Here is a 22,958-nt window from a genome sequence, read left to right as displayed (position 1 = left end):
CGCCGCTGGGCGCCGCCGTCACCCCGGCAACGCGGCGGCGACATGGTGAGGGCGGGCGGCCTGCTCTTCGTGTCACCCCCTGTCGCGCCATCTCTCCGCCTGTCGCCGACTGCGGACGGCCCTGAGCAGCCTCGGCTGCCGCGGGGTGTCCCCGTGAGGGAAGGGGGTCAGACCGTGGTGGGCGCGGCGCGGCGCGGGTTATCGTTGGGGCTGTCGGCAGCGCCAGGTGGCCGGCTCAGAAACCGCTGAAAGCCTCTTGCTTTTGGACTAAAATAGTGCTCTGGGCTGAGCTGCCTGCTTGGTGCGTGTCTAACAGGAATATACAGCTGTAGCCCGAGTGTTAATTATGCTGGGCTGGAATCGTTTTAGCAGCGAATTGTCCCTGATACTGAAATTATCATCCATTCTTGGCAGGCAGTCTCAGCGTGCTTTACGGAGTAGCTGGCTTTTCTAATGATTTGTGATGTTCTATACCCTGTTCTCTGATGCTTTTTTTTTTTTTTTTCTTCCCTCAACTTCTAGGGTCCAAAAAAGAATAAAAAGGTGGGTAGGTAAAGTTATGCTCTATTTCATATAAAACACTTTGGACCTTGCAGTGCTCATTTCAGTGGTGTGCTGTTATTTCCTGTTGTTTTGTAAATTCAGTGAGTAAAATGTCTAAGTGTTTCATGCTGAAATTAAAGTAAACATCCGATATTTTTGGACTTTACATCAACAAAATATTTTTAAGCTGTTCTGCAATAATAAAGGTGCTGTGACAATAGTATGCTCTTTAAAATCAATTTATTTATTTTTTGAACCATATTTCCTGGCCAGTTGGTTAGATGGAAAGAGCGGCAGGTGCCTCCGTGACACTCCGCGTGTGCACATTGCACAAGGAGGCTGCGTAGCAGACCTGCAGAACTGCTAGGGAAGAGGGGGCAAATTTGGCCCAGGTACAGCATTTGGCTTGGTACTGGATGGCGGGACAGCAAGCCGGTGTCCTGGCTTTCAGGCCACTGAGCTTGATGCATAGGGGAGATGGACAACAGGCAGAAGTCCACAGGAGGTGGGATTTTGTTAGTTCGTGTCCATGGCTCATTCTCAGTTGCAATGAAAATGAAACTATCCCCACCCCCAGAAAGAACACGTTCAAATGTGTTCTTCGGGGAATTGTACATCTCACATTTGTCAGTACTACATTAAGTCATAAGATTGTGAAAGCAAGTTGACTAAAAGCGATTATAAGTAATTGAAGCAAGATGATCTTTTCATTTTCACTGGAAGGAAAGATACTTGGATTTTATTTTATTTTATTTTATTTTATTTTATTTTATTTTATTTTATTTTATGTTATTTTATTTTATGTTATTTTATGTTATTTTATGTTATTTTATTTTATGTTATTTTATTTTATGTTATTTTATTTTATGTTATTTTATGTTATTTTATTTCAGTTGGAAGGAACTGACCCTTCTATGAAATTGCAAAAGGTAGAATTTTTTGTTGACTGTTGTAGAAGAGTTTTTGCAAATAAATGTTTTGGTAACAAATATGGCAAGATGTGATGCTAACTGCTGACTGTATGTTTTTTGTTGGAACTAAACTTTCACCATTGTTTTTGTTCAAGCTTCATGGTAAACTTTGTGTTCAAAACTACATTTGTGCATTTATTTATTGCTGTGCAAAGTAATATAAAGTGAGTAGCTTTCCAAGCAGTTATTTGTTTCTGAAAATATACTTGTCAAAATCAAAGCGTGACATTACAGTACTGAGGACACACTTTCTGTGTGCTGAATGACAAAGGTGTTCCTTGTTTATGTCTTAAATAAATTGGTTTACTTTTAACAATATTTACCATACTAAAAGAATACTCAGGTGGAATGGGTGGAAAGAGTTCATGTGCCATCGGGTTCATTTGCAGGTGTTTGGACTTAAGTTTTCATTTGGTCTTTCTCCCTGTCAGTGGTGTTGGATCTCTTTCTCTATTTCTGTGTTTACACCTCTGCAAGAAGGGCGCTGTGCTGATCTGGTACAATTCTGCACCCATTTCTCAGCTGAAAAGGTGAATTGCATTCCTAATAGATACCTTTGGTCCTTAGGTCTCCTGTACATTGTGATACCATCCAAGTGTATTCACTTGCTGATGCTTTGGATGACAGTCATACTGGTTTAGGCATTTTACCTTCCCAGATTGAATCCTTGTAAGCCCTTGTATCTCACCAGTGAGTATGAGGATTTAGGATCCTAATTTCAGCTCTCTAAAATACATCGAGGTCAGATGTCTAAATAGATGATGTGTCTCCTTTTTCATGTTACCACATCTACTGAACTGATTTACATTCCATATTTTCTCTGCTTTGAAAAATTAAATACATGATTTCATTTAATTTCTTTTCAGTGGCGTTTCAGCAGCAGAATGCCATTGTTCAGCCAGTACACAAAACACAAGTCATTTGTCTTCCTTGCTATCTTGTATTTTGTCATCTGTAGCTTTGCTTTCAACCTTTGTTTAGCCTGCTGTCACTCCTTGTTTTCTCCATACATTGGACACTATGCAGAATACTGTTTTTTTTCTCACGTATGCAAAAAAAAAAAAAATCTGCTCCACTAAAGCAATACTGTTGGCTGTGAATTCATATTGCAGTTCACTACGAGGTCAGCTTCCTTGTTTTCACAAGCTCCATGTACTTGCTTTGATTTACTTCTTGGTCCATCTTTCTCTTTCATCTCTGATAGTAGTCTCTTTTTTTTTTTTTTTTGTTTGTTTGTTTTTCTTTTTTTTATTTTCTTTTTGTTTTGTGTGTGTGTTTCGTTCTTGTTTGTTTGTTAATTGTGTTGTTTTCAGGCCTTGTCTTTGCAGCATCTGCCTTCAGGAGCAGCCCTCCTCCATGGTATCATTCCATCAACCCCAGCTGGAATCAAGACACACTAACTGCAATATATTATATGCAATGGCAGCATTTGCCTGTGTACACCCTGAGTAAAACTGAATAAATATAATTGGATTTTTACTAAATATGCACTTGTTGAGGGTTATAACTCTAGGCTGCATTTGCTACTGCATCAATAGGAAATCAGTATTTTCCTTGTGTGTCTTTAAGTGCAGTTTTATAGTGACGTTGCTGATCCTACACGTTTGATTGAACACTATAAGACTGTGTCAACATAAAGTACTTTAAAAAATCATCCAAGAATCTGCATTTTTGCTGGAGAGGGAAAAAAAAGTGAGGGGCCATTAATATCTTCATGCTGAGGGAGAATTATGCTTTACATATAGCTGTTCAAGTCTCTAGAAGACAGCTTGGCTTTGTGCATATTATTACAGTTTCATATATATTTATAAATCAGTGAGGTGTCAATGAGACCTATGAATTACAGGGCAAAAATAAGTGTTCCCTTTTGGTTACATGACTGTAGGTTATATGTGGTGTTTACCTTTTATTATTGAAATGTTCTTCATGCAAAGATTTGATAATTTCTGAGAAACACAAACTTAGTATATTATTATTTTAGGATTAGCCTAGAGGTTAGTGCTAGTTGGAGCAGTTAACTGTTTTGAGTTGCAGTTTAGATTTTATAACAGTAGAGAGAGCTCTGTTGTTTTGTGGTGTAGATGCTTCTAAATACAAGACTTGCCAATGTCCCAAAATGCATTTCCTAGAAGTATCTTAAGATGTTTGAAGTTGTGACATCTCCTATCTTACCAGATCTACTTGTTATTCCATTTCCACATTCAAAATAATATTCCTGTGTTCAGGAATGCCTAGCACAGAATGATCCATTACGTATAAGAGCATATATTACATCATGAAATGTAAAGAAAAATGGAGAGTGGGATGTATATTGCCATTTTAGGGCATCAATGGCAGTCTAAAATCTTAATTTGGATTCAAGGATCACATTAAAAGAGCTCAGGTTACAGAGGGTGAACACCTCCCCAGATATATGAAAGTAATACTGACATTTGTTTTCTTTTAATTTGTTGCAAAGAAAAAGTCCAGTGGCAAAGAAAAGGCTGAAAAACTGAGATTACAGAAAGAAGAGGAAGAAAGGAGGCTGAAAGAGGAAGGTACTATGTACTTCATTTACAGGGGAAGTGATGGTACAAATCATTTATTTTAATTAGACAAAAAGTAGTCCGCCTAACTGTATGGGCACTGTTATCAATGTATTTCACAAATACAAATTATTCATCTCTCTTCTCTTCTGTGGGACGAATTCTCTGTTACTTGTTACTGCTGCCCACATCTCACTTTCCTATTACAGCCACACTTTTTCCTTTAGTTATTTTTACCATGATTAGGAACCTGGGAGTGAGAATAGCAGGAAGAATTAGATTTTCTTCCTCTCTTATCACTACATTTTGAAACACTCTCAGTGAGTTAGAAGTGCAGTGTTCTGTGGTTTTCTTCTCTCAAGCCTATATATTGGTAGGTAAGAGAAATTCTCTGAAGAGGACTTTTTCCAGAGAAGACACACAGGGTACATCAATTGTCAGGAGGTGGCTGGTGTCTGCTATCCCTTTGCTGTCCCTGTGGCAGCAAAGAAAAGCTAAACCCGTGATCAGGAGTAACTGATCCTGAAGGGGATTGACAGCCAATGAGACATGCCTAAAACTTCATCTATTTTAGTAAAGAAATAAATCTAAGATTGAGTTTCCCACCAAAAGATGTAGTAAAGGAAGAGAAGCTTAAAACTGAACCGATCAGGCAGTTTCACCATTGGATTAAGAACCTGTTCAAGCTGTAGGTAAAGGAAGAGGGTGCTCCTGCTACTGTTTGAGGGTGAAACAAGGGCTTGCTGATCCCTTTCTCCACTTGTGTTGTCATGGGCTGGTTGAGGAGCACCACAGGTAGTGGGTTTTAGTACTATGTTTCAAATTCTTATCATTTGGAAGATTTCTGGGCAATAGCAGATGCCTACTTATGTTGTTTACTATTATACTTGCTTTGTCACTGCAGCTAGTAACAAAATAATTTGTCTTGTTTTAATAAAATGTAATTATGCTGTTGTTATATTTCCCAATCTTCAGAGGAAGCCCGATTGCAAGCTGAACAAGAAGAAGCAGCAAGACTTGAAAAGGAGAGGATTGAACGAGAGCTGATGGAAAAGCTTGAGGCAAAAGTTAGTTTATATGCAACAGTTACTGAAAAATTCTAACTCCACTTCTAAACTTGTGACAGGGTCTGTAAAGCATTACTAATTTAGTGTGAGAATGAAAAAGGATTTCATTATGTCCTTAGTGTTGGGAACAAAGTAGAGGAGATTTTCAAGCATTGCTACATTAAAGTTAAGCATGAAAAATTTAGCCAAGCCACTGAAAGTTGAGAAGGTAGCAATCTAGATTAGTGTTTAAATAAAGCACAATACACGTACAATCGAGATAAATGGTGCTGAAATTGTAATGTATTCTGTTCTTTCTCTAAGCCAATATTTGACTTAGCATTGCTTTCAGAAAAATTCCCCGAGACAAGATAGTCTTGCCTGGTTTTGTTACGTGAAGATGTTGTGGTTAGATATGTTAACTTTTGGGGTATGTCATATTCCAGTTGGAATAAATACTTACTCATTTCCACTGACTTTGAATTGCTTATATTTTTTTTGTCTTCCTCGGAATTATATGTAGTACAGCTGGAGCAAGAAAATTTTGGTATAAATTTTAGAAGTGATTACATGTTAAAGCAGACATACGGATATGCATATGTATATATACATGTATATAGGTGTATTTGAATATGTATGTTTATGAACTTGAGAAGAGTGAAATTCAGAAAAAGACATGATCAGTAACATCCAAATATTTTTGTGAGACCAATTTTTACCTTTTGCTTTTTTCTATCTTTTGTATTTTTTTTGTTTTTCAGAAGAAAAACCACTCTTGCCTGTGCATCTTGTCCTTCACAGAGTATTTTTTCCCTTACACACAAGAAGAATTTTAAATAGCAGAAATTATAATAAAAAATAGCTGAAATTATAATTTAAAAATTTACAAATTTCTTGCACCCTTTTGTAGCCTGAGGATAAAAGTCATATGACACATCAATGTTTATCATATGGCTCAGCAACTAATGTGATGATACTGGCATATTGCTAACTACTGCAACGTTCTGAATTAAATGTTTCATTAAAAAAAAAGTTAATCAGCATTTGGATTTGTTCAAATTATAACTTATTCAAATATTCCAAATTATTTTCTTTGATATAAAATAATTGTAAGAAGGAAAGCAAATATTTAATTTCTCTGCTTGTTACACAAATATTTTAACAGGATCAAGAGCGAAGGGAGTATGAACTAGCAGAACTTCATTCACTGGAAGAAAAGTTTGTGTCTGCTCAGTTGTGGAAAACAAAATACAGAGCCCATGCAAAGGTAAGGTTTCTTTCCAAAATCTGCCCAGTGTGGCAGAGTTCAGACAACAAAGAAGCTTTAGGCTACGTCTCCATTACAAAATCTAGGAATGCTTCAATTTCTTGAATTTAGATATGTACTGTGACTACCTCTCAAGTTCTGTCTCAGGGTAAGAATTGGCCATGCTTACTTTCTTTTATGTACCTTGTTTCACATGTAAAAGAAAAATGGCAAGGAGGAGACTGTATGGGTTATCAAGGTATTAGGACCCCACAGCTTACCCCAGCAGTGGAGGACAGTTGTAGTTTCAGATGTTCTGGTATTTGTTGTTTCTTTTTTATTTAAATTGTTCTACTCTTAAACATTCCACCGCCATCACCACCATTCCAAGTCACCATTTGGAGACAGGTTGGCTAAAACAAACACAAATCTGGGACACATATCAGAGCCAGAAACACATGAAAATGTAGTTAATGTCTATAATTTAGGGTGACATACCTGGAGGCTGAATTATTACCCAATATTACTATATATCTGTAAAGTTAAATTTAAAATAATAAGATATGTAAGTAGACTCATAGAATGTTTCACTCTTGTGAACCCATCTTACAGAAACATCGCTCAGTAGCTATCATATTTGGTCAGTTTGCTTCCAGTTAATGTTAAATAGACTTGTTGACAAGGGTTTTCTCTTTGTCTTTCTCTTTCTCTTTACTCAAGTTACAGTACTCCAGATGCGGCCTCACAAGCACTATGGAGGGAACAGTCCTAGCAATGCTGGTACACTCTTATTGTAGACCGCTGTGGCTTTAGCCTTTTGTGGCTGCACAGGCATAGTATGATAACTGCACAGTTATGTCTTGACGCATTTGGGTGCTATTTAGTACCTTTTCCAGTAGACATCAAACTCTGACTTTATTATATTTGTGAACAACAGGATCTGGCAGTCATTTTGAAAGAGCACAGTTTTTTTATGGATTTTTCTGAAAAGAAAAACATTTTCTGAAAAGAGAAACATTTTCTATTGTGAAAAATAATGGCAAAATATGCCTATTATTTTAAAAAATAAATCTTCAAATACAATATTGGTAAATTATGGGAAATACCAGAGTTTGCATTGGTCTATTGCTGTGAATACTTAGGGCAAAAGAAATACATAATACCAACTGCTACGTTTCTATTTCTAAGCAATTTCAAATCAGAATAAGGCATATTTATATATTTTTATGAAAAGTATCCTTTTCCTTAAAGAGCAAGTGTTCTCATTTATGAGAATGTGCTTTCTTAATGATGAAAATGAAGCTCAGTCTTAAGTACAAAGGTGTAAAAAAAAATATTACCAGATGCTTTTATTCCTGGAGACTGATCAATCTTTATACAGGAGTTTTCAGTGCACTGAGTAACAGTGCACTGTTGTTACTGCTTTTGAAGTCAGTGTAAATTGTTATGCAAGCAGTTGGGAATGCAAGCACCTTTGCTTTAGAAGATCCATTTTAGATTTTAACACAAACTTCAGTAACATTGCATTACTGACCGTCACAGTATACAGAGAGGCAGGGTTTCCTAAATACCTTACTGTATGGATTAAAAAAAAAAACACACATTATAGGTTGTAGATTGATCCTATGAGCCAAAGTTAGGCTTATTCATAGAGTTAAGTGGGTTGTGATTGTTGATTAATTTTCACTTATAAAAATGACCAATAATTTATGTGAAAATTACATCATTTTTTTAAAAACATCATTCTATCCTTCTGAGATTCCCACTGGAGCTTTCTATGATACCTGAATGGGTGCTAGAAAGGAGAAGGAAATCTTCAGGGGCTGAGAAAGGAAGAATAAACATGTTGGAGTAGAAATCTCTTAAGGAGCTTTATTGCCAATGTAAGAACTCAATTTTATTGGCCATATCTGTTTTGAGAACCATCTGCCCCTTCCACCTGCCCTGGTTCCTCAGTTACATTCTCAGCCATTTATTCTTTCACCCCCTCATTCTGTGTCAAGTACTGAATTCATTGCTTTTGTAGACATGCAAGTTTTATTGAGGAGAACAGAACCCACTAACAAATGAACAGAAGAAACAGTAAGTATTAGGTAGGCAGAAGTATCTCAATGCATTAGTACGGAAGTAAACCATTTCTTTTCTGGCATAGTGATCACTGGTAGTCCAGGTAGTATTACAGTCCTGTTTAGAGGCACTTGTGAATGTATCACTAAATGTATTTGTCTTTCAGAATCCTCCTTTTTCTTCTAATAATGATTTGCACCACATGCCCATATCTACTTTTCTTTTGATTGTTTTCTATAGTGGAAGCATTATATTGCTTGTGATGGAAGTCCTGACCCAACTATACCACAGGAAATAAATACTTTCATGAGCTTATGGCGTGAAGATCGAAATAAGGACATTCAACTTGTTGTGGAGAAGGGACAACAAGTACTAAATGTAAATGTTAAAATGGTATCCTTTGGTTTAAGGTCACTAAAGTATGTCCTTTTTACTGCTCCCCCCATCTACTTTTCTTTTTAACAGTCAAGTGACTGAAATTGGCTATAACCTTTGTCAGCCAGTAATCTTTCCTCAGTTTTTATTTTTTTATTACAGATTTATTGTTAGGTCTAAAGGAGAAGACTATTGACTTTAAACATGCTGTGCCTTTGAGGGACTTCTGTGTAGTATTTCTATGCTGAGCTCTAGTATTCCAACCTCCATCTCCCCTGCTATCTACATTTTAAAAGCCTTGAGCCAGAATGTATCAGCTCATGTCACACTTAGATTCTTCAGTGGACAAAAGTCTTACTACATAATGTTTGTGGTCAGTAAAGTGTTGTGTAATAGCAGGGGTTCCCAAAATGCACAGCCAATCATTGATGGTTTCTGAGGCAATTCAAAGCAATTTGTGTCTGATATCAAATTTTAGGATTTTCTTTTCATTTATGTTAATTTTATAGCATTCTGCAAGTTAGAAGGTGTCTTACAGAAATGGGGATGAAAGTTGCATACGTAATACATCTTTCACTGGGCTAGTTTGGTTCTGTGTTAGACTTCCCATCTTGCAATGCTTCCGGAGTGCTGCAATTTTCACCTGCCACATACTGTCTTGTTCTGAGCCAGTGGGGAATATGCTAGTCCTTTCCAAGAATTTCAACAGGTAACTTCTCCCATTTCTCTTCTACACTGCAGACCAAGCAAAAAGCATGACGATTGCCCACTTCCGTTCCTTCTCTCCACTAGACTCCCTGCTGTCAACTCTTTCTGCCAAACACACTTCTTTCCCGCTCCTCCATGTTTCCCATCCAACACCGAAACAGTTACAGCTACTCTAGGTCCTGCAGATGTGTGCTCCCTTGCACTGTATGATCAGTAGAGTATTATGTGATACTATGATATAGGCATTTTTATTTCGCTCCTGTTGGAAATGCGAGGTGATGTCAAAGAGTGCTAAAAGAGTGGTTATCTTCTTTTGGTCCTGAACATCTAAGCATTTCTTTCCTGCTCTGTTCATGTATCTGGAGAAAAATTTTAACCACTCAGGACTGTGAGATCTTGTAGATCCTAGTTGATAGGGGTCACCTCACTATCAAGGCAGAGTGTGTTAAAGTTAAATATAAAAAGACAGTAATATTGTTATACATCTGCTGCTGCTTTGCTATTCCTTTAAAAAGCAGTAGTGCTGTGATTTCACAGGCTAAGAGAAAAACAGTCCAGTGAGTCTGGAAGGGAGGTATAAAATGTAATCCAATTTTCCCTTTGTCTCAGCACTGCAGGCCTGGGAGAGCACAGGGAAGAGAAGAGGTACATAATATGTCTTTGCAGTGATAGCTCTTCTTCTGTCTGCATAACAACAGTGTTTCTCCTCTCTGCCAGATAAGTGGTGCTGCTTCCCATTACAGGTGAGGCATGCAGAGATGACAGGAGAGGTGTTATTCAAGGGGGACCACAGATGGATGATGTTTAATGCTTCTCATCCTCTTACTGCGGACCTGTGGCCCAGAGCTGTGAAGAGAGGCATCACTGCAGGAATGACACAAGTAGAGAGATAGAGGCAGTGGTGCAAGTCCCTCAGAGTGAAGCAGGGTGCAAGAAAAGAGAAAGGGAGGCTTCTGAGGATGCAGATGCCTGTGAAGTGGCAGGAGTCAGGCCCAGGGGAGGAGGGACAGGAAGCAAAGATGCCAAGGCACGGAGGAAAAGAAGATGGCATTTGGGACAGTAGTCTAAAAGGATGGGAGCCCCTGAATGAATTTAACATCTACTTGTAACTTGTGACTTTTGACTATAGTCTGACTGAGCAGATACCATCACTGGCAATGATCCACAAGGTTTTTGCATCAATACATTACTGTTAAAATTCATTTTTTTTTCATGGTTTATCATATGCACTGATAGACCCCATTTAAAAAACCCTATTTAATTTTGTTCTGTAAACAGTTTACTGGGGCTTCATAGACCACAGATTGTCCATAGCCCACTGTGGTAAGCTCTTCTATCATAGATTCATTAAGGTTGGAAAAGACCTCCAAGATCATCTGGTCTTAAGCTATTATAATTATTCTGATCATTTCTTCGCTTCTGTGAAGGTTGATTTTTATTTAACATCCTCCCTCCAGTTAATGTCTTTATTTTGTAATTCTAATGATAGCTAGAAGGTATTCCAAATATAGCACTGTGAAGTTTTCCGTAATAGTCAGGTGGTCAGCATGAAACAGCAGCTTTATAAGCTTTATGTACTACTTTTTTTTTTTTCTTTTTTTCTCCTGTAATCTTCATTTTGAAGTTTGTTTTAAAATGCTAATATTTACAGTCATTTTACTGTTGTCATTCATCTACTTTGAAGTTACAACCTTTGCCATACAGAGCCCCAAACTCACCTTTTTTTCTTGAGAAATAAGCAAGTCATACAGATAAAGTGAAACAAATTATTCCTGATTCTGTGCAGCATTTATTAACATTAATGGCTATAATTTGTAGATAGGAAGTGAATAGTAATACAAATTTTATCAACAGATTTGAAATTCAGTTTTACTAGACAGTATGCTAATAAATACAATGCCAATGAAATACTGTTTTTTTCCCCTGTGATAGATCAGTGTCTTTAAAACTTCAGCCAACTAGGAATATTTTTTAGTCTTGTACATGTGCTTAGATGTCAAGATACTAGCATATAATGGAAGATAACAATGTTATCACAGAGTTCCAAACTTCACACTAAGGATTGTTCTGAGAATTAAAATTTAATTGCTATGTGTTTCACTATTACATATTTTTTTAGATTTAGCAGTTGAGATTTTTGCTATAGAAGATATGTTTCAACAAGGCTGTAAGCTTTTCATGAAAACTAATTTTTGACCAACAGATTTATTCATGTGACAAACTGGTTCAATAAATTTTATAAGCTAAAATTCTATACAGCCCACAGGTTAGGGAATGAACACACATTATGCTGGGGTTGGTGTCAAAACAGAGGCACTTTACCTGCATATAATGTCTTCTAGTTAATTGAGAAGTTGCAGTTTTTCCTCTTGGACACACCACCAAGTGAGATAACAGACAAAGAAATAGTCCAGTACCAGGAAACTATTTTGGAATTGCAGAATTTACTTCATCAGAAATACAATGAAGCAACAGAACACCTGCTTAAAGTAAGTAAGATTTACTACTTCAAAGTTGTAATATACACAGTGCATAAAAGTTTTTGCTACAAGTGTTTTGCTGTGATGTTTTTTCTTATATTGTTACACAAATCACATGTAGAGTAGATACCAGACTATTTTTTCATTACCTCTTAAGATCTTAGTTTTACAGTGGAAACTACCATTACCATTAAGGTGTTTGATATTCAATTACTTTGAACTTTTGTGATAGTTGGAGATGTTGGAAACAAGGGACTCAGTGTGAAGTTTGTTTCCTATTTTGTCACTGTTTTAAATTAGAAGTTAGCTGACTGTACGAAAAAATTGCAAATGTGAAAAGTAGATCATATGATTAGCTTATATACCTTTTTAATACAAGTAGATATGACTAAAATATTATCATAGAATATCCCAAGTTGGAAGGGACCTATAAGGATCATCAAGTCCAACTCCTGGCACCACACATCTACCCAAAATCTTAGACCATGTGACTAAGTGAAAATATTAGGAAGCGTAAAAGGCATTTAAACAAGAAAATGAAAACGTATTTATGAATCCTTTTTCTGGGTTGCATATACATAGGTACAGATGGTGATCTTGCTTGTATTGGGTTTATGTGGCAAGGCTTTGGCAGCTGCGGGACTTTGGCAGTGAGTGGAGTGAGAGCAGCATGGTGGTGCTTTGCTATCTACCCATGTTAAACCACCATAGCATATGCTATTCTAAGCATATTAATCATATGTGTAAGTATGGTTAGTAAAAGAGTATTGATAGAGGAACCAAAAAAAAAAAAACAAAAAACAACAACAACAAAAAAAAAAGGAATAAAGGAAATAAAAGAAATAGTGAACCAGTTGTGTGTTTCCTGAGAGTCAAAACTTTCTGTAAATTCTTGATCATTTTTCCTGAGTTTAGGATTGAACTCCTCATGTAATTATAATTTTACAGGTTTTATATTAACAAAAATAAAAAATACTTTTTGTAGTGACTGTGGTGTAGGAGTGTTTATTATTCAAGAAATGCTTTTTTAAAAATTTTTTGTTTTAAATTTGTACTGAGAAGTATTTTTGAAGGCAAATAATTAAGAGAGATTGGCAGAACCATTGAAGGGGATAACGTAAGACCACATATTTGGCAGTATTTTGACTGACAGAATTGATGATGTCAGAGGAAGAAAAACTAACATAGTTCAAGTTTTACCAAGGGATGCAACTTATGTGCTTTGTCCAGTGTATTTTTGTTCTTACATGTCTTTTCTTTTAAATTTATTTATTCCAGTATAAATTTAAGAAAAATAAATAAGAAGAAAAAGTGATTTAATCTGCTTCTTCTTTGTAGACAGCTAGTATGTATGAAGATTCTGACACTGGAAATATGCAGGCAGTCATAAAGGACAAAAATGTTACTTTCTGTATTTGGGCCAATCTGAAGAAGAAAGTAAGGTACAACATACTGAAATTCTTAATTGAAGTGAAGCCTGGCTTTGTCTAATCAAATCAAGTAAACACAAAGAACTGGTTTCTTGTGATCCCTTTATGGTGAATAGCATTTATTCTACAGACTCCCAGCTGATGAATTTCATACCATCCTGTTGCTAAGGAAGATCCCGGTTACATCAGCTTTTTATTGAACAACTGGAGTGTTTTTATATGTGTATCTTTAGATACACATACACACACACACACACACACACATATATATATAATATATTTTTTTCTTAAAATGCCGGAGTAGAACCCTGTTTCTGACAGAACAATTTTAAAATAAAAACAATAAAACTCATGCAGAGAATTGAAATTCCTTTGGAATTAATGTTTTTTTGCTGATGCCTTAAAATAATTTCTAAGCCTTCACAGTTCCTTGCAAAGTGGTGAATGATGCTTTGTGCTCAGTGCTCTGTTAGATAAATGATTACAGAGCTTGGAATGTAAATATCCTCAACGGTTCATTCTGAATCAGAGTTTTTAGTAGATACATTTTTCAGAACAAGTTCCAAAACAATTTTTTGAGCAGCCTTCCTACTCCCTATCTGCAAATATGAGGAATAACATGACTTTGCCTTGACTGAGGACCTGCTGTTGTAAGTTTTGCTAAGGTATCTAGAAGGCTGATCCTGAGCAATGTTAGACTGACCTCTGGCAAGTGCCCATTCGAGTTAAAGCCTTTTGGTGTACAAGAAGCACATATAATTAAAAACAATAAATCATATTAAATAAAAATTAAATAATGCTTTACTAGAAGATGTTTTTCTATTGTTAGGCAGAAAATCAGTATTATTTAAATTGTTTTGCATTTGGCTGGGCTGGAATTGCAATGAGTAAGAAACTTAAACGTCTACTCTGACAGATGCAAGAATCCTGACTCAAAAGTTAGATAAGTGGTCTGATGCAGGCTGGCCTCCTGTGCTGCTCTTAGCCTGATTCCTATGCTGTCAAAAGGATTGGTGGGTCTGTAATGCTGTTGATTATCAGAATTGCTTTTGTATCCCTTTGTGTTTTACGTGGAACATGCTGAGATTGTTGTAACACAGACAAATAGTGATTTTACCTGTGTAGGACTTTGCCCATTAAATTAATCTGTTTTATCAGAAATGTACTATGTAGAACAGCTGCCATCTGATTATGTCGCCTTGTCTTCCTAGCAGGACCATTACGTTTTTGCAGCTCCTGATGCCCTTCATGCAGTTGCAGGTTTTCTGGAGGAGCTTACAGACAGCTGTTAATGCAGGGCAGGAAGAGTATTGCAACATCCAAATCTAATTCTTACACTGTACCATGTGACAAAAGAGGATTTAGGTGACTTTTAGTGTAGAACATCAATTTGAATACTCATGAATAACTGTGAAAATAAGTGCTGCCGATCCTACTAGGGAACTTTTTTATTTCTTTAATTTATTTACAGGTTCAAGAATCATGTGTTTTGTGATACACATCATGGATTCGATCTTCCAAAGTCCCTGGCTGTGAGTAATGTTGCTGTTCGCATATTGCACACTCATTATGACCATGTATCTCCACTTTGGCTGCAGTGCCAGAGTGTGCCGAAATTGGAAGTCTTAGAAAGCAAAGAGTCAACTCATCATTCAAAGGACAATGTAGAAGAACTAGAAGTAGAAAAGAAAGCTGCAGAAGAGCCCAATGTGCCCACTGAGGAAGAAGCACATTCTGATGAGAGAAAGGTAGGCATAAAATCTCACAAGAGGATATTTTATGGTGCTGTTGTTACTTGAGGCCTAATTGCTGTGTAATAGCTTCTTCATGTGCCCTGTGCCTGAGAGAACAAAGTTCTTAAACTTTTGTGGAAAAAGACAACTTGTGTTAAGATTGTCATAGATCTTCTGAGGGTGTGGAAAGATGAACGACTGAAGATTGTCATAAAAATGGTAGAAAGGAAAGTTTTGACAGGCTGTGACAGTTGCAGGGTATTTGCATGCTGCATGGGTTGGCATTTGATTGTCATTTTATGAGTCGGATCATGCCATGAAGAATGCAAGGTTGTATCTCTTGTAAGATATATCCAGGTGTCTGTGACATAAGTCAAGATGGATATATTCTGCTTCGGAGAAACTTACAGCTCACTAAAATCACTACAGGAATGCAGTATTAGGGACATCAGAAGAGTGCAAAATAGGATTCAGAGTTCAATAGGTCTTGGTTGTGCAGTTACATAGTTGCTCAGTTCCTGTATGTTGAAGCTTTTGCCACTAGAGAGCTTTCAAAACCTGTTTCTGGCAGCTGAACCCTCTGCAAACTTCAACGGAGGATGTTGGCTCTGGGTGTTGAGGGATCGGTTGTTTTTGTATTCTTGTTACTGGGCTTGAGTTTTTCACTTGGTCGCACCTGTGACCTGCAGATAAACGACTCGGGTTCGCTATCTAAAATTTCTGCATAAAAAGCTGTAAGCCATCATGTTTCATACCTTCTTAATACCTGGATCAATGATTCTTGCCTTTTTGGTCCCTGAAATCCTCTGTAGTGAATCAGTGCCTGAAATCACATTTTTCTTGGTTCCTTTTTTCTTATTTTGCATGATAAGTCTCATCCTTCTGCAGTTTTCACATGCGTTTTTCAGGCTTTCTCCAGGCTTCTCATTCTATTGCTTCTCTTTTTCTTTTACAGGCCTTATTCTCCTTCTCTGAATGCAGTTTCATGAATTTTCCTGTTCTCTCTGTAGCTTCCACTTCTCTCAGATATTGTGGTCACTCCTGTCTGGCTCTGCCTTGATCTCCTCCACATTTACGTGGGTAAACACCTTAGTGCCCTCCCATTCTGTCCTAGTTGAGGTGTTTGTTCATCCAGCACAATGTCAGGCACGCCACAGGACACAGGAGGTGCCCGTGCCTCCGAATGCCTGGTTTGTGTGTTGAACTGCCATTTGTCTACCATTGCGCTTCCGGAAGTCTACTATGACAGTGATGAATTCATATCTGGGTTGGAATTTTGCCTAGAAGTCTAGGGTAACATTTTGAAAATTTGAAAAACGTTTTGAAACATTATGGGAAAGGGAATAAACGTTACAGGCAAGGCACAGTCTAAGACTGGAAGTGGGGAAGCTGACAGAGTATCAGCATGGGTTTGGTTTCAACATTGGGTTAAGTTTTCTTTGTGTCATTTTTTCAGCTGTAAAGGCAGCAAAAGCATAATATTTGAGTGTACACATTGCTAATATGATTAAATGCTTGTATGGTATCTGTGGGGTTTGGGGTCAAATTTGCTGTGGAAATGAAGTAAATATTTTATGTTTTTCTCTATTTACATGTTCAAACTTCCATTGGAGCATGCCTTTAATAAAAAATATTTTTCCTATATAGGTAAAAATGATTTCTCCAAAAACCTTGACCCTGTAGCAAGATTGGTACAAATATGGCTACAAGAGTAGAACTGCACTCTTTCTCCTTAGACCGTTGTTTTAGAGGAGGTGATATGCTCTTTTTATTGTTTGCCTAATAAAAGATGTCTTTTGTTTTTTCTATAGAGTGCTATTTCATTCAAAGAAAAATACAATAGCGTAACTGACATAAATGAGAAGACAGAGGAGGCAACTGAGAAGAAATCAGAAATCTTAGACATACCATCACAAGGTATTTGGTTAGTTTTTATTTGCAGCACTACAGAATTACTGATTTTAAATGTCTTGTTTTCTATATGGAAGCATGGTGATATAGATCTCTATGCAAATGGAACAAAATTTATAAATACATTGCTGACTTTATAACATGAGTTTTGTTGACGCTTCTGTTAATGATTGTTAAATGCAGAGGAAAAAATGAGATAGGGAGATTGATCTTGTCCCTACACTTTTTTTTTCCCCTGTATGTGTTAATTCATAAATGTACATAAACATAGTAATTATGTATATGTTTATGTATGTGTATGTTTATGAGCGAGGCAAACAATATTTATGAATCTGCCAGTTTGCTTGGTGAGATTAACTTCTCCAGAAGAAAATAAATCCAGTACTTACACTAGTATGTACTTAGGCAGCATAGGTATTACAAAGTACTACTTAAACATCTACTTAGAGTAGGATATAGACAGATGTGCTTTACTAAAAGAGGGTCTAATCCAGGAATTAAAACTGTCCAACATAAGTTATAAGTTTCTGTGGTGCTGTAGTATCCTTTGGTTTAGTAAAAGTGAGTTTTCTGGTAGTACTGTCTTAAGTAAAATGCAAACTGTTCATCAGAGTTCAGCTGAGCTTTGCAGCCTTTTGCTCATTTGAAAAAAAAAACAATAACTTTCTGCTAAACAGAGTTGCAGCAAGCACGTTGTCAGACTGTACCTTATGGATCACCCAAACAAGGTGGTTTTCAAGAGAGTATAAAGGACTTTGTACTTCAGTCAGAGGGGGAGTTATATTTTATTTCTGTAAGGCGTAGAAAATCCCTATTATTAGATTGAATATATGTACCCAGAAATGTACTACTTATATCTGAATGACTTTGAAGCTACTATTTGCTTTAATAAGGAGAGAAGGCTTTTAAAATCATGCCTTTGCTGACATACTAATGATTTGCAAACCCATTCAACCATTTTTGGGAATGGGGCTTGAAAGGATAGTAAGTTACCACAAATTCATTGAAAAGAGGCAGCTAAGGTAAAACAGTAGAAAATCAGGAGTGTGCAACACTGAAAAGAGCAAGAACTAGTGCAGGTTGTTCTCTGGATTTAAGTTGTACTAGTGTTAAGAATTTATCTTAACAGAATTAATAGTTTTGTTTAGAAGACATTTAAATATTATTGTATTATTACTTTAGAAAGCACATTAAAGTGCAAGCTATATTGTGACTGGTATTAAAATGGTTTTTAGTTTTTGTAATTTTTTTGCTCAGAATAACTGCAAAAGGATCTTTGAATTGCATCTTCTAGTCTGAGTACAGTAGAGTAAAAGCTCTACATAAACTATGCAACTAAAGCTGGTGTTACAAAATTAACAGAACTTTCACTTGTTTTGTAAAAAGCTTGAAGGCAGTTTATACAGATATTTGTCTTTTTTTTTTTTTTTTTAAGATTATCTCACTCTCTAAAAGTGTATTTTTTTATAACACAGTAATTGTTTTGACATTATGAACACTTCCTTGATCCCCATTAACAATAACTTTCTCCTTCTGTAACGTCTGATACAATGTTTTGTGATTTTTTTTTGAAGAAAGTGGTTCTAGTCATTTTAGTTCATTACCTTGTTGCCTTCTAATAACTTTTTTCAATTGAGTAAAAGTTGAATTCATACATACAGTTATACATAGAAAAAAAACATTATGAATTGTCTTTTGTTTTCTAAAAATTTTGTTTAACATGTTAAACGCCTTATGCTCTTTGTAAATAGCTTTCACCTGTAGTCTATAGCTGCCTTATACCTTTTGATTTGCCTTGTTTCCATGCCAATAAGATCTTACCAAACCTGGCCAGAATCTACTGTCTCGTATACTTGTAAAATTTTTCTGATTACTGATGCAACTGATTTATTTTTGTCAGTAAAACCTTATTACTATATGAAACAGTGTGAGTTGACTACAAAGCAAGAGTAGAGATTAATCTGCTAGAAAGCTCAGTACCAAAAAAAAAAAAAAGCTTTTTTTCATTGTCCAACTGTTTCCATTAATTGTTCAAATATGTGTAGCATACCAGCAGATGGAGCTGAAATACCACAGAACGTAAAGCATTTCAAGTACACAGACTTCTTGTGGAGATGTAAAAAAAAAAAAAAAAAAAAAAAAATAGTAGTATGAAATTACAACGGCTTAGTTCAAGCACCAAATTAACACTTCTTACTTATTTGTTTTGTAGTTCTGAGTCCACAGATGCAAGAAGAGACCAATGAAAAAGAAGATGAGATAACTGATGAAAATATTGTTGATTTGCAACAGTTTGTACCAGTGGGTGGCGTGTACCATATCGATGCACTGCAGCTTCCACCTCAGGTCAAACAAGTCAAGAACTGGAATATGGTGGAGGTGAGTGAAAAAATGTATTACACCTCATGGAGTCTTCATCCCTGAAGAGCTGTTCTGGAGTTGTTTCACCATAGTATGTATGCAGTTTATATATATGTTGGTTTCTTGAGCAATGAACTAAAGGACCAAGTTATGAAATCGTGTTTTCAGTTAGACATAGCCAATTTTTGGAGCAGCATTTACTGAAGCACGCATTTGATCAGCGTTCATCAGCACAGCTAGCATGGATACATTAAATTGTTGTGCTGTAAATGCTCTAGGGTGAAATAAAAGCAAAGCCCGACATTCTTTTTTTTTTTTTGGTCTATGAAAAGTACATTTAAGGAAGTATGGTAACAAAATTACTGCCCACTCAATTCTGGGCTCTGCAAGGTATAGATGGTCTATAGAAAACACATCATAGTTCTCCTACTTGTGGTGCCTTATGCAGCATTAACCTATGTCACAGTTTTTATTGTGAGATTGAAAACCATTAATAAGTGAAATTCACATACAGACTAAGAAAGCAGGACTGTGAACAGATTAAGAAGTATGGGATCTTCCTTTCTAGCCACATGCAGAGACCTGCCTTACCAATTGAGTTTGACTTCTTTCATTACCTTTGACACTGTGCAAGCAAATTGGAGCTGTATCTCTTCTTGCCTGTGAAGTGCTCTTGTTTACTTTGAGTACCGTGAATCTATTAAGGAATGATTCCACTTAACTTTGTGGTGCTGCCTGAAAAGTGCCACAGACAGCATGCAAAGGGTTCAACTGCCCATTGGTACTTACCTTGAATACTGTCTTCAGTGGTATAGTTCCCATGAAGGGAAACGTTTACTGCAGCAGACCTTGTGCTGATTTCTATATTAGGGGGTTTCACGTTAATGCTTGTTAAAAGTAAAGCAAAATACTTTAGCAGGAAGATGTAAGAAAAATCTTTTTTGGAAGTGGGCCATGTTAGCCAACAATTTCAACTAGTAAATTTTAAATTGTATGTTAGGAAACTCCACAGGTAACTAGGTGGATTTAAAAAACAAATTCAGGCTACTGCATTTTCTAATAAGTGTTTTTGTTCGTCCTTTTTGCATTTTGCTAAAGTTACTTGACAGTGGCTTGGAGGCATACAGATATCCCCCAGAAGAGTCTGACGATACCCCATATCCACCAATACAGATAACGCTTAGGCTTTCTGACAACGTGATCTATTGCGAGGAGCCTGTGATAGCCCGATGGGATCCTGCAGGTACCAACTTAAGATAAACGTATTTCATTTAACTAATGGACTCGATACATAATTTCAAATATTTCAGAAAGTTATCAGTTAAGAAAAGAGCCAATTCACAGCCAAGAAATAGTTAACACAAAACTCCCTTAACTAATTTGTGTGTTTTTTGTTTTGTTTTCTGGTTTGATTCTGCATCATATGTAATCAGGGACTGCTCAAGGATTTTCACTAACTTTTTTTTCTTTCATATTAATGGGTGTAGTAGTGAACTGTATACCACAAATGACATTTTGATACAGCAAAGTCCTATGAAGTCCACTTTGAGCCAAATTACCCCCTAACTACATGTAGTCATATTACCTCAAAATATTAAATGTTAAAAAAAAAAAGTATACATTACCTCTGATGTTACGTCATTAAAGGTAATAGAACTTAAGATAGTTCAATGTTTCAAGTTACTGTTGGAAATAAGGTTGAAGAGTGCTATATCCTACATTAAAAAAGATACAAATACTAACATAACTTTCTTTTGAGCTTAGCGAGCTTTCACATCAGAATTAGTCTAATTTTGTACTTAAAGGAGAGAAGGTTTTTGCCTTACATGAATTCTCTTTACTTTGTGCTTTATCTTATCCAACTCTGAATATCAGTTTACCTAGGATATCTTTTACTAATTCTTCACCAGTACATATTACAAGCAGAAACTTTATGTATATGTTTTTTCTTTTTGCATCTCTTGTAAAGGCCAACAGTGGAGAACTGATGGCATCAGCAACATAACATATGAAACACAGAAAAGTATCACTTTTGAGATGGGTGCCTTTCATACAATAGCACTTCTCCAGAACGTTCATCTCAACATGCCATATCAGGCATGGGAATTGCGGCCTATTGGTATAAATGAAGCACTACTTACAGTTACTACAGTCTTTGCAGAAGTTCAGATACAAATTAAGGTACTATTTTTTCTTAAAACACTGGTAGTTTGTTTTTTAAAAAACAGAATTTTCACTGTCCTTTCTTAAGAACATGGGATGGTTCCACAAGAGCAACTTGAATCTCACTCCTTTGCTATTGAAAATAAGGAAGGAACTACTCCAAGCTCTAATGTAAACACCAATATTATTGGTGATTTATTTTTTCTGTGAATTGGTCAAAAGAAAGCATCTGTTCTGCAACATTCCGTTAAGTTCTTTGATATTGATACTACTTTGCTAGTCAGCTGCTTCACTGGCATGTGAGAAGTATTGCTCTCTCTTACTGCAAAACTGCACAAAAAGAACTGAGCATTTCAAGCAACCTGCTTTTTTGAACCGTTAGAAAGAACAAATACCAAGTTATGCGTGATTGTGCATATCTTCCTTGTCATATAAATCAATATCTGTTACTAAAACGACAGTGTGATCATAAGTGTGGACCAGTAAACCAGTGTCAGTTCTGAAATACAACAGTAAAATGGCTTCCTACAAGATCTGTGAATGTTTAAAGACGAGGATGATAGCTAATGTAGGTAATATCCAGGATAGAAAAGGAGCAAATACGTCATTGATACCTGAAGCCAAAAATAGCTTTAGTCATCAGTAAGATGCTTTGATTGGTTTATACAACAGGGTAATCAGTGTATGGTGGCTGCAGTCACAGTGGAAGAGAAGGATGTGCTTTCTCACCTGACAGGAAAATGGATATGTCCCATCACCTTAAGAAAAGTTTTGAAGGAGGCTGGTGTGAATATTTTCCCAGGAGAGTATTCATATAAATACGTCTCTGTGAACAAGAAGGTGAGTGGGCTTCCCCCCCCCAAACTTTCTCAGGGAGGCAACATTTTCTTGTATGAGGACCTGTTGTACAGAATGAGGATGAGTGTCCGTGCAGCTTAGCCAGTGGATTCTGCTTAAAACAAGCTTTTTCTTACCTTCATATAAAGCAGAGATTTAGTGGATGCATATCTTCTAACTGTACTTTTGCATTACAGGCTCCCCTAACAGAAGTTAGGGCATACCATCAGATGGCCCTGGTTGCATCCGCTTTTGCTTTTGGCTGGAGCAAATGGAATCTAGAAGCGGGTCAAGATCAAGTAGTGTTCAAGGTTTGTAGCTTTAGACCAAATGTCTAGAGACCAACCAGTACAGAAGCATATCACAGAAAAGACAAATAACTTTCCTCATTTATGCTCATTTCAAACAATCTTCAGGCTCTGACCTAATGCTTAGTGCAGCAGTTAAGATTCGGGGTGACTGTTTCACATAATAGTATTTTGTTTAGCAAAACTTCAGTGCCTACTTCTCCACTGCTTCACACCTCAAGCCCATTCCTCACAAATGTAAGTTTCAGTAACAA

The 22,958-nt window shown here is 36.5% G+C and overlaps 1 protein-coding gene across 5 annotated transcripts in view; it reads left to right on the top strand.

The window, feature by feature from the left end:
* LOC309884735 (GTPase KRas) overlaps positions 1 to 22,958 on the top strand; it is a 69,015-nt gene that overhangs the window by 28,395 nt on the left and 17,662 nt on the right. For 4 of the 5 annotated variants that reach the window (XR_014318679.1, XR_014318680.1, XM_082773976.1 and 1 more), the window contains exons 1-15: positions 11 to 45; positions 523 to 543; positions 3,973 to 4,051; positions 5,015 to 5,106; positions 6,251 to 6,352; positions 8,639 to 8,776; positions 11,824 to 11,970; positions 13,300 to 13,403; positions 14,863 to 15,139; positions 16,936 to 17,041; positions 19,248 to 19,414; positions 20,495 to 20,639; positions 21,366 to 21,577; positions 22,232 to 22,399; positions 22,594 to 22,707. Coding sequence is in view for 3 of the 5 variants with exons in the window: in XM_082773976.1 (XP_082630102.1) it covers positions 43 to 45; positions 523 to 543; positions 3,973 to 4,051; positions 5,015 to 5,106; positions 6,251 to 6,352; positions 8,639 to 8,776; positions 11,824 to 11,970; positions 13,300 to 13,403; positions 14,863 to 15,139; positions 16,936 to 17,041; positions 19,248 to 19,414; positions 20,495 to 20,639; positions 21,366 to 21,577; positions 22,232 to 22,399; positions 22,594 to 22,707 (1,875 nt within the window). In the remaining 2 variants the exon portion in view is untranslated. Of the gene's footprint in view, positions 1 to 10; positions 46 to 522; positions 544 to 3,972; positions 4,052 to 5,014; positions 5,107 to 6,250; positions 6,353 to 8,638; positions 8,777 to 11,823; positions 11,971 to 13,299; positions 13,404 to 14,862; positions 15,140 to 16,935; positions 17,042 to 19,247; positions 19,415 to 20,494; positions 20,640 to 21,365; positions 21,578 to 22,231; positions 22,400 to 22,593; positions 22,708 to 22,958 lie in introns of those variants that run through there. The other variant, XM_082773978.1, reaches the window with a different exon arrangement.

This window comes from Aythya marila, assembly GCF_965140915.1.
Source record: "Aythya marila genome assembly, chromosome: 1".
In the NCBI taxonomy this organism is placed as follows: domain Eukaryota; kingdom Metazoa; phylum Chordata; class Aves; order Anseriformes; family Anatidae; genus Aythya; species Aythya marila.
Note: the sequence above shows the minus strand (reverse complement) of the source record. Positions and strands in the feature narration are given on the sequence as shown.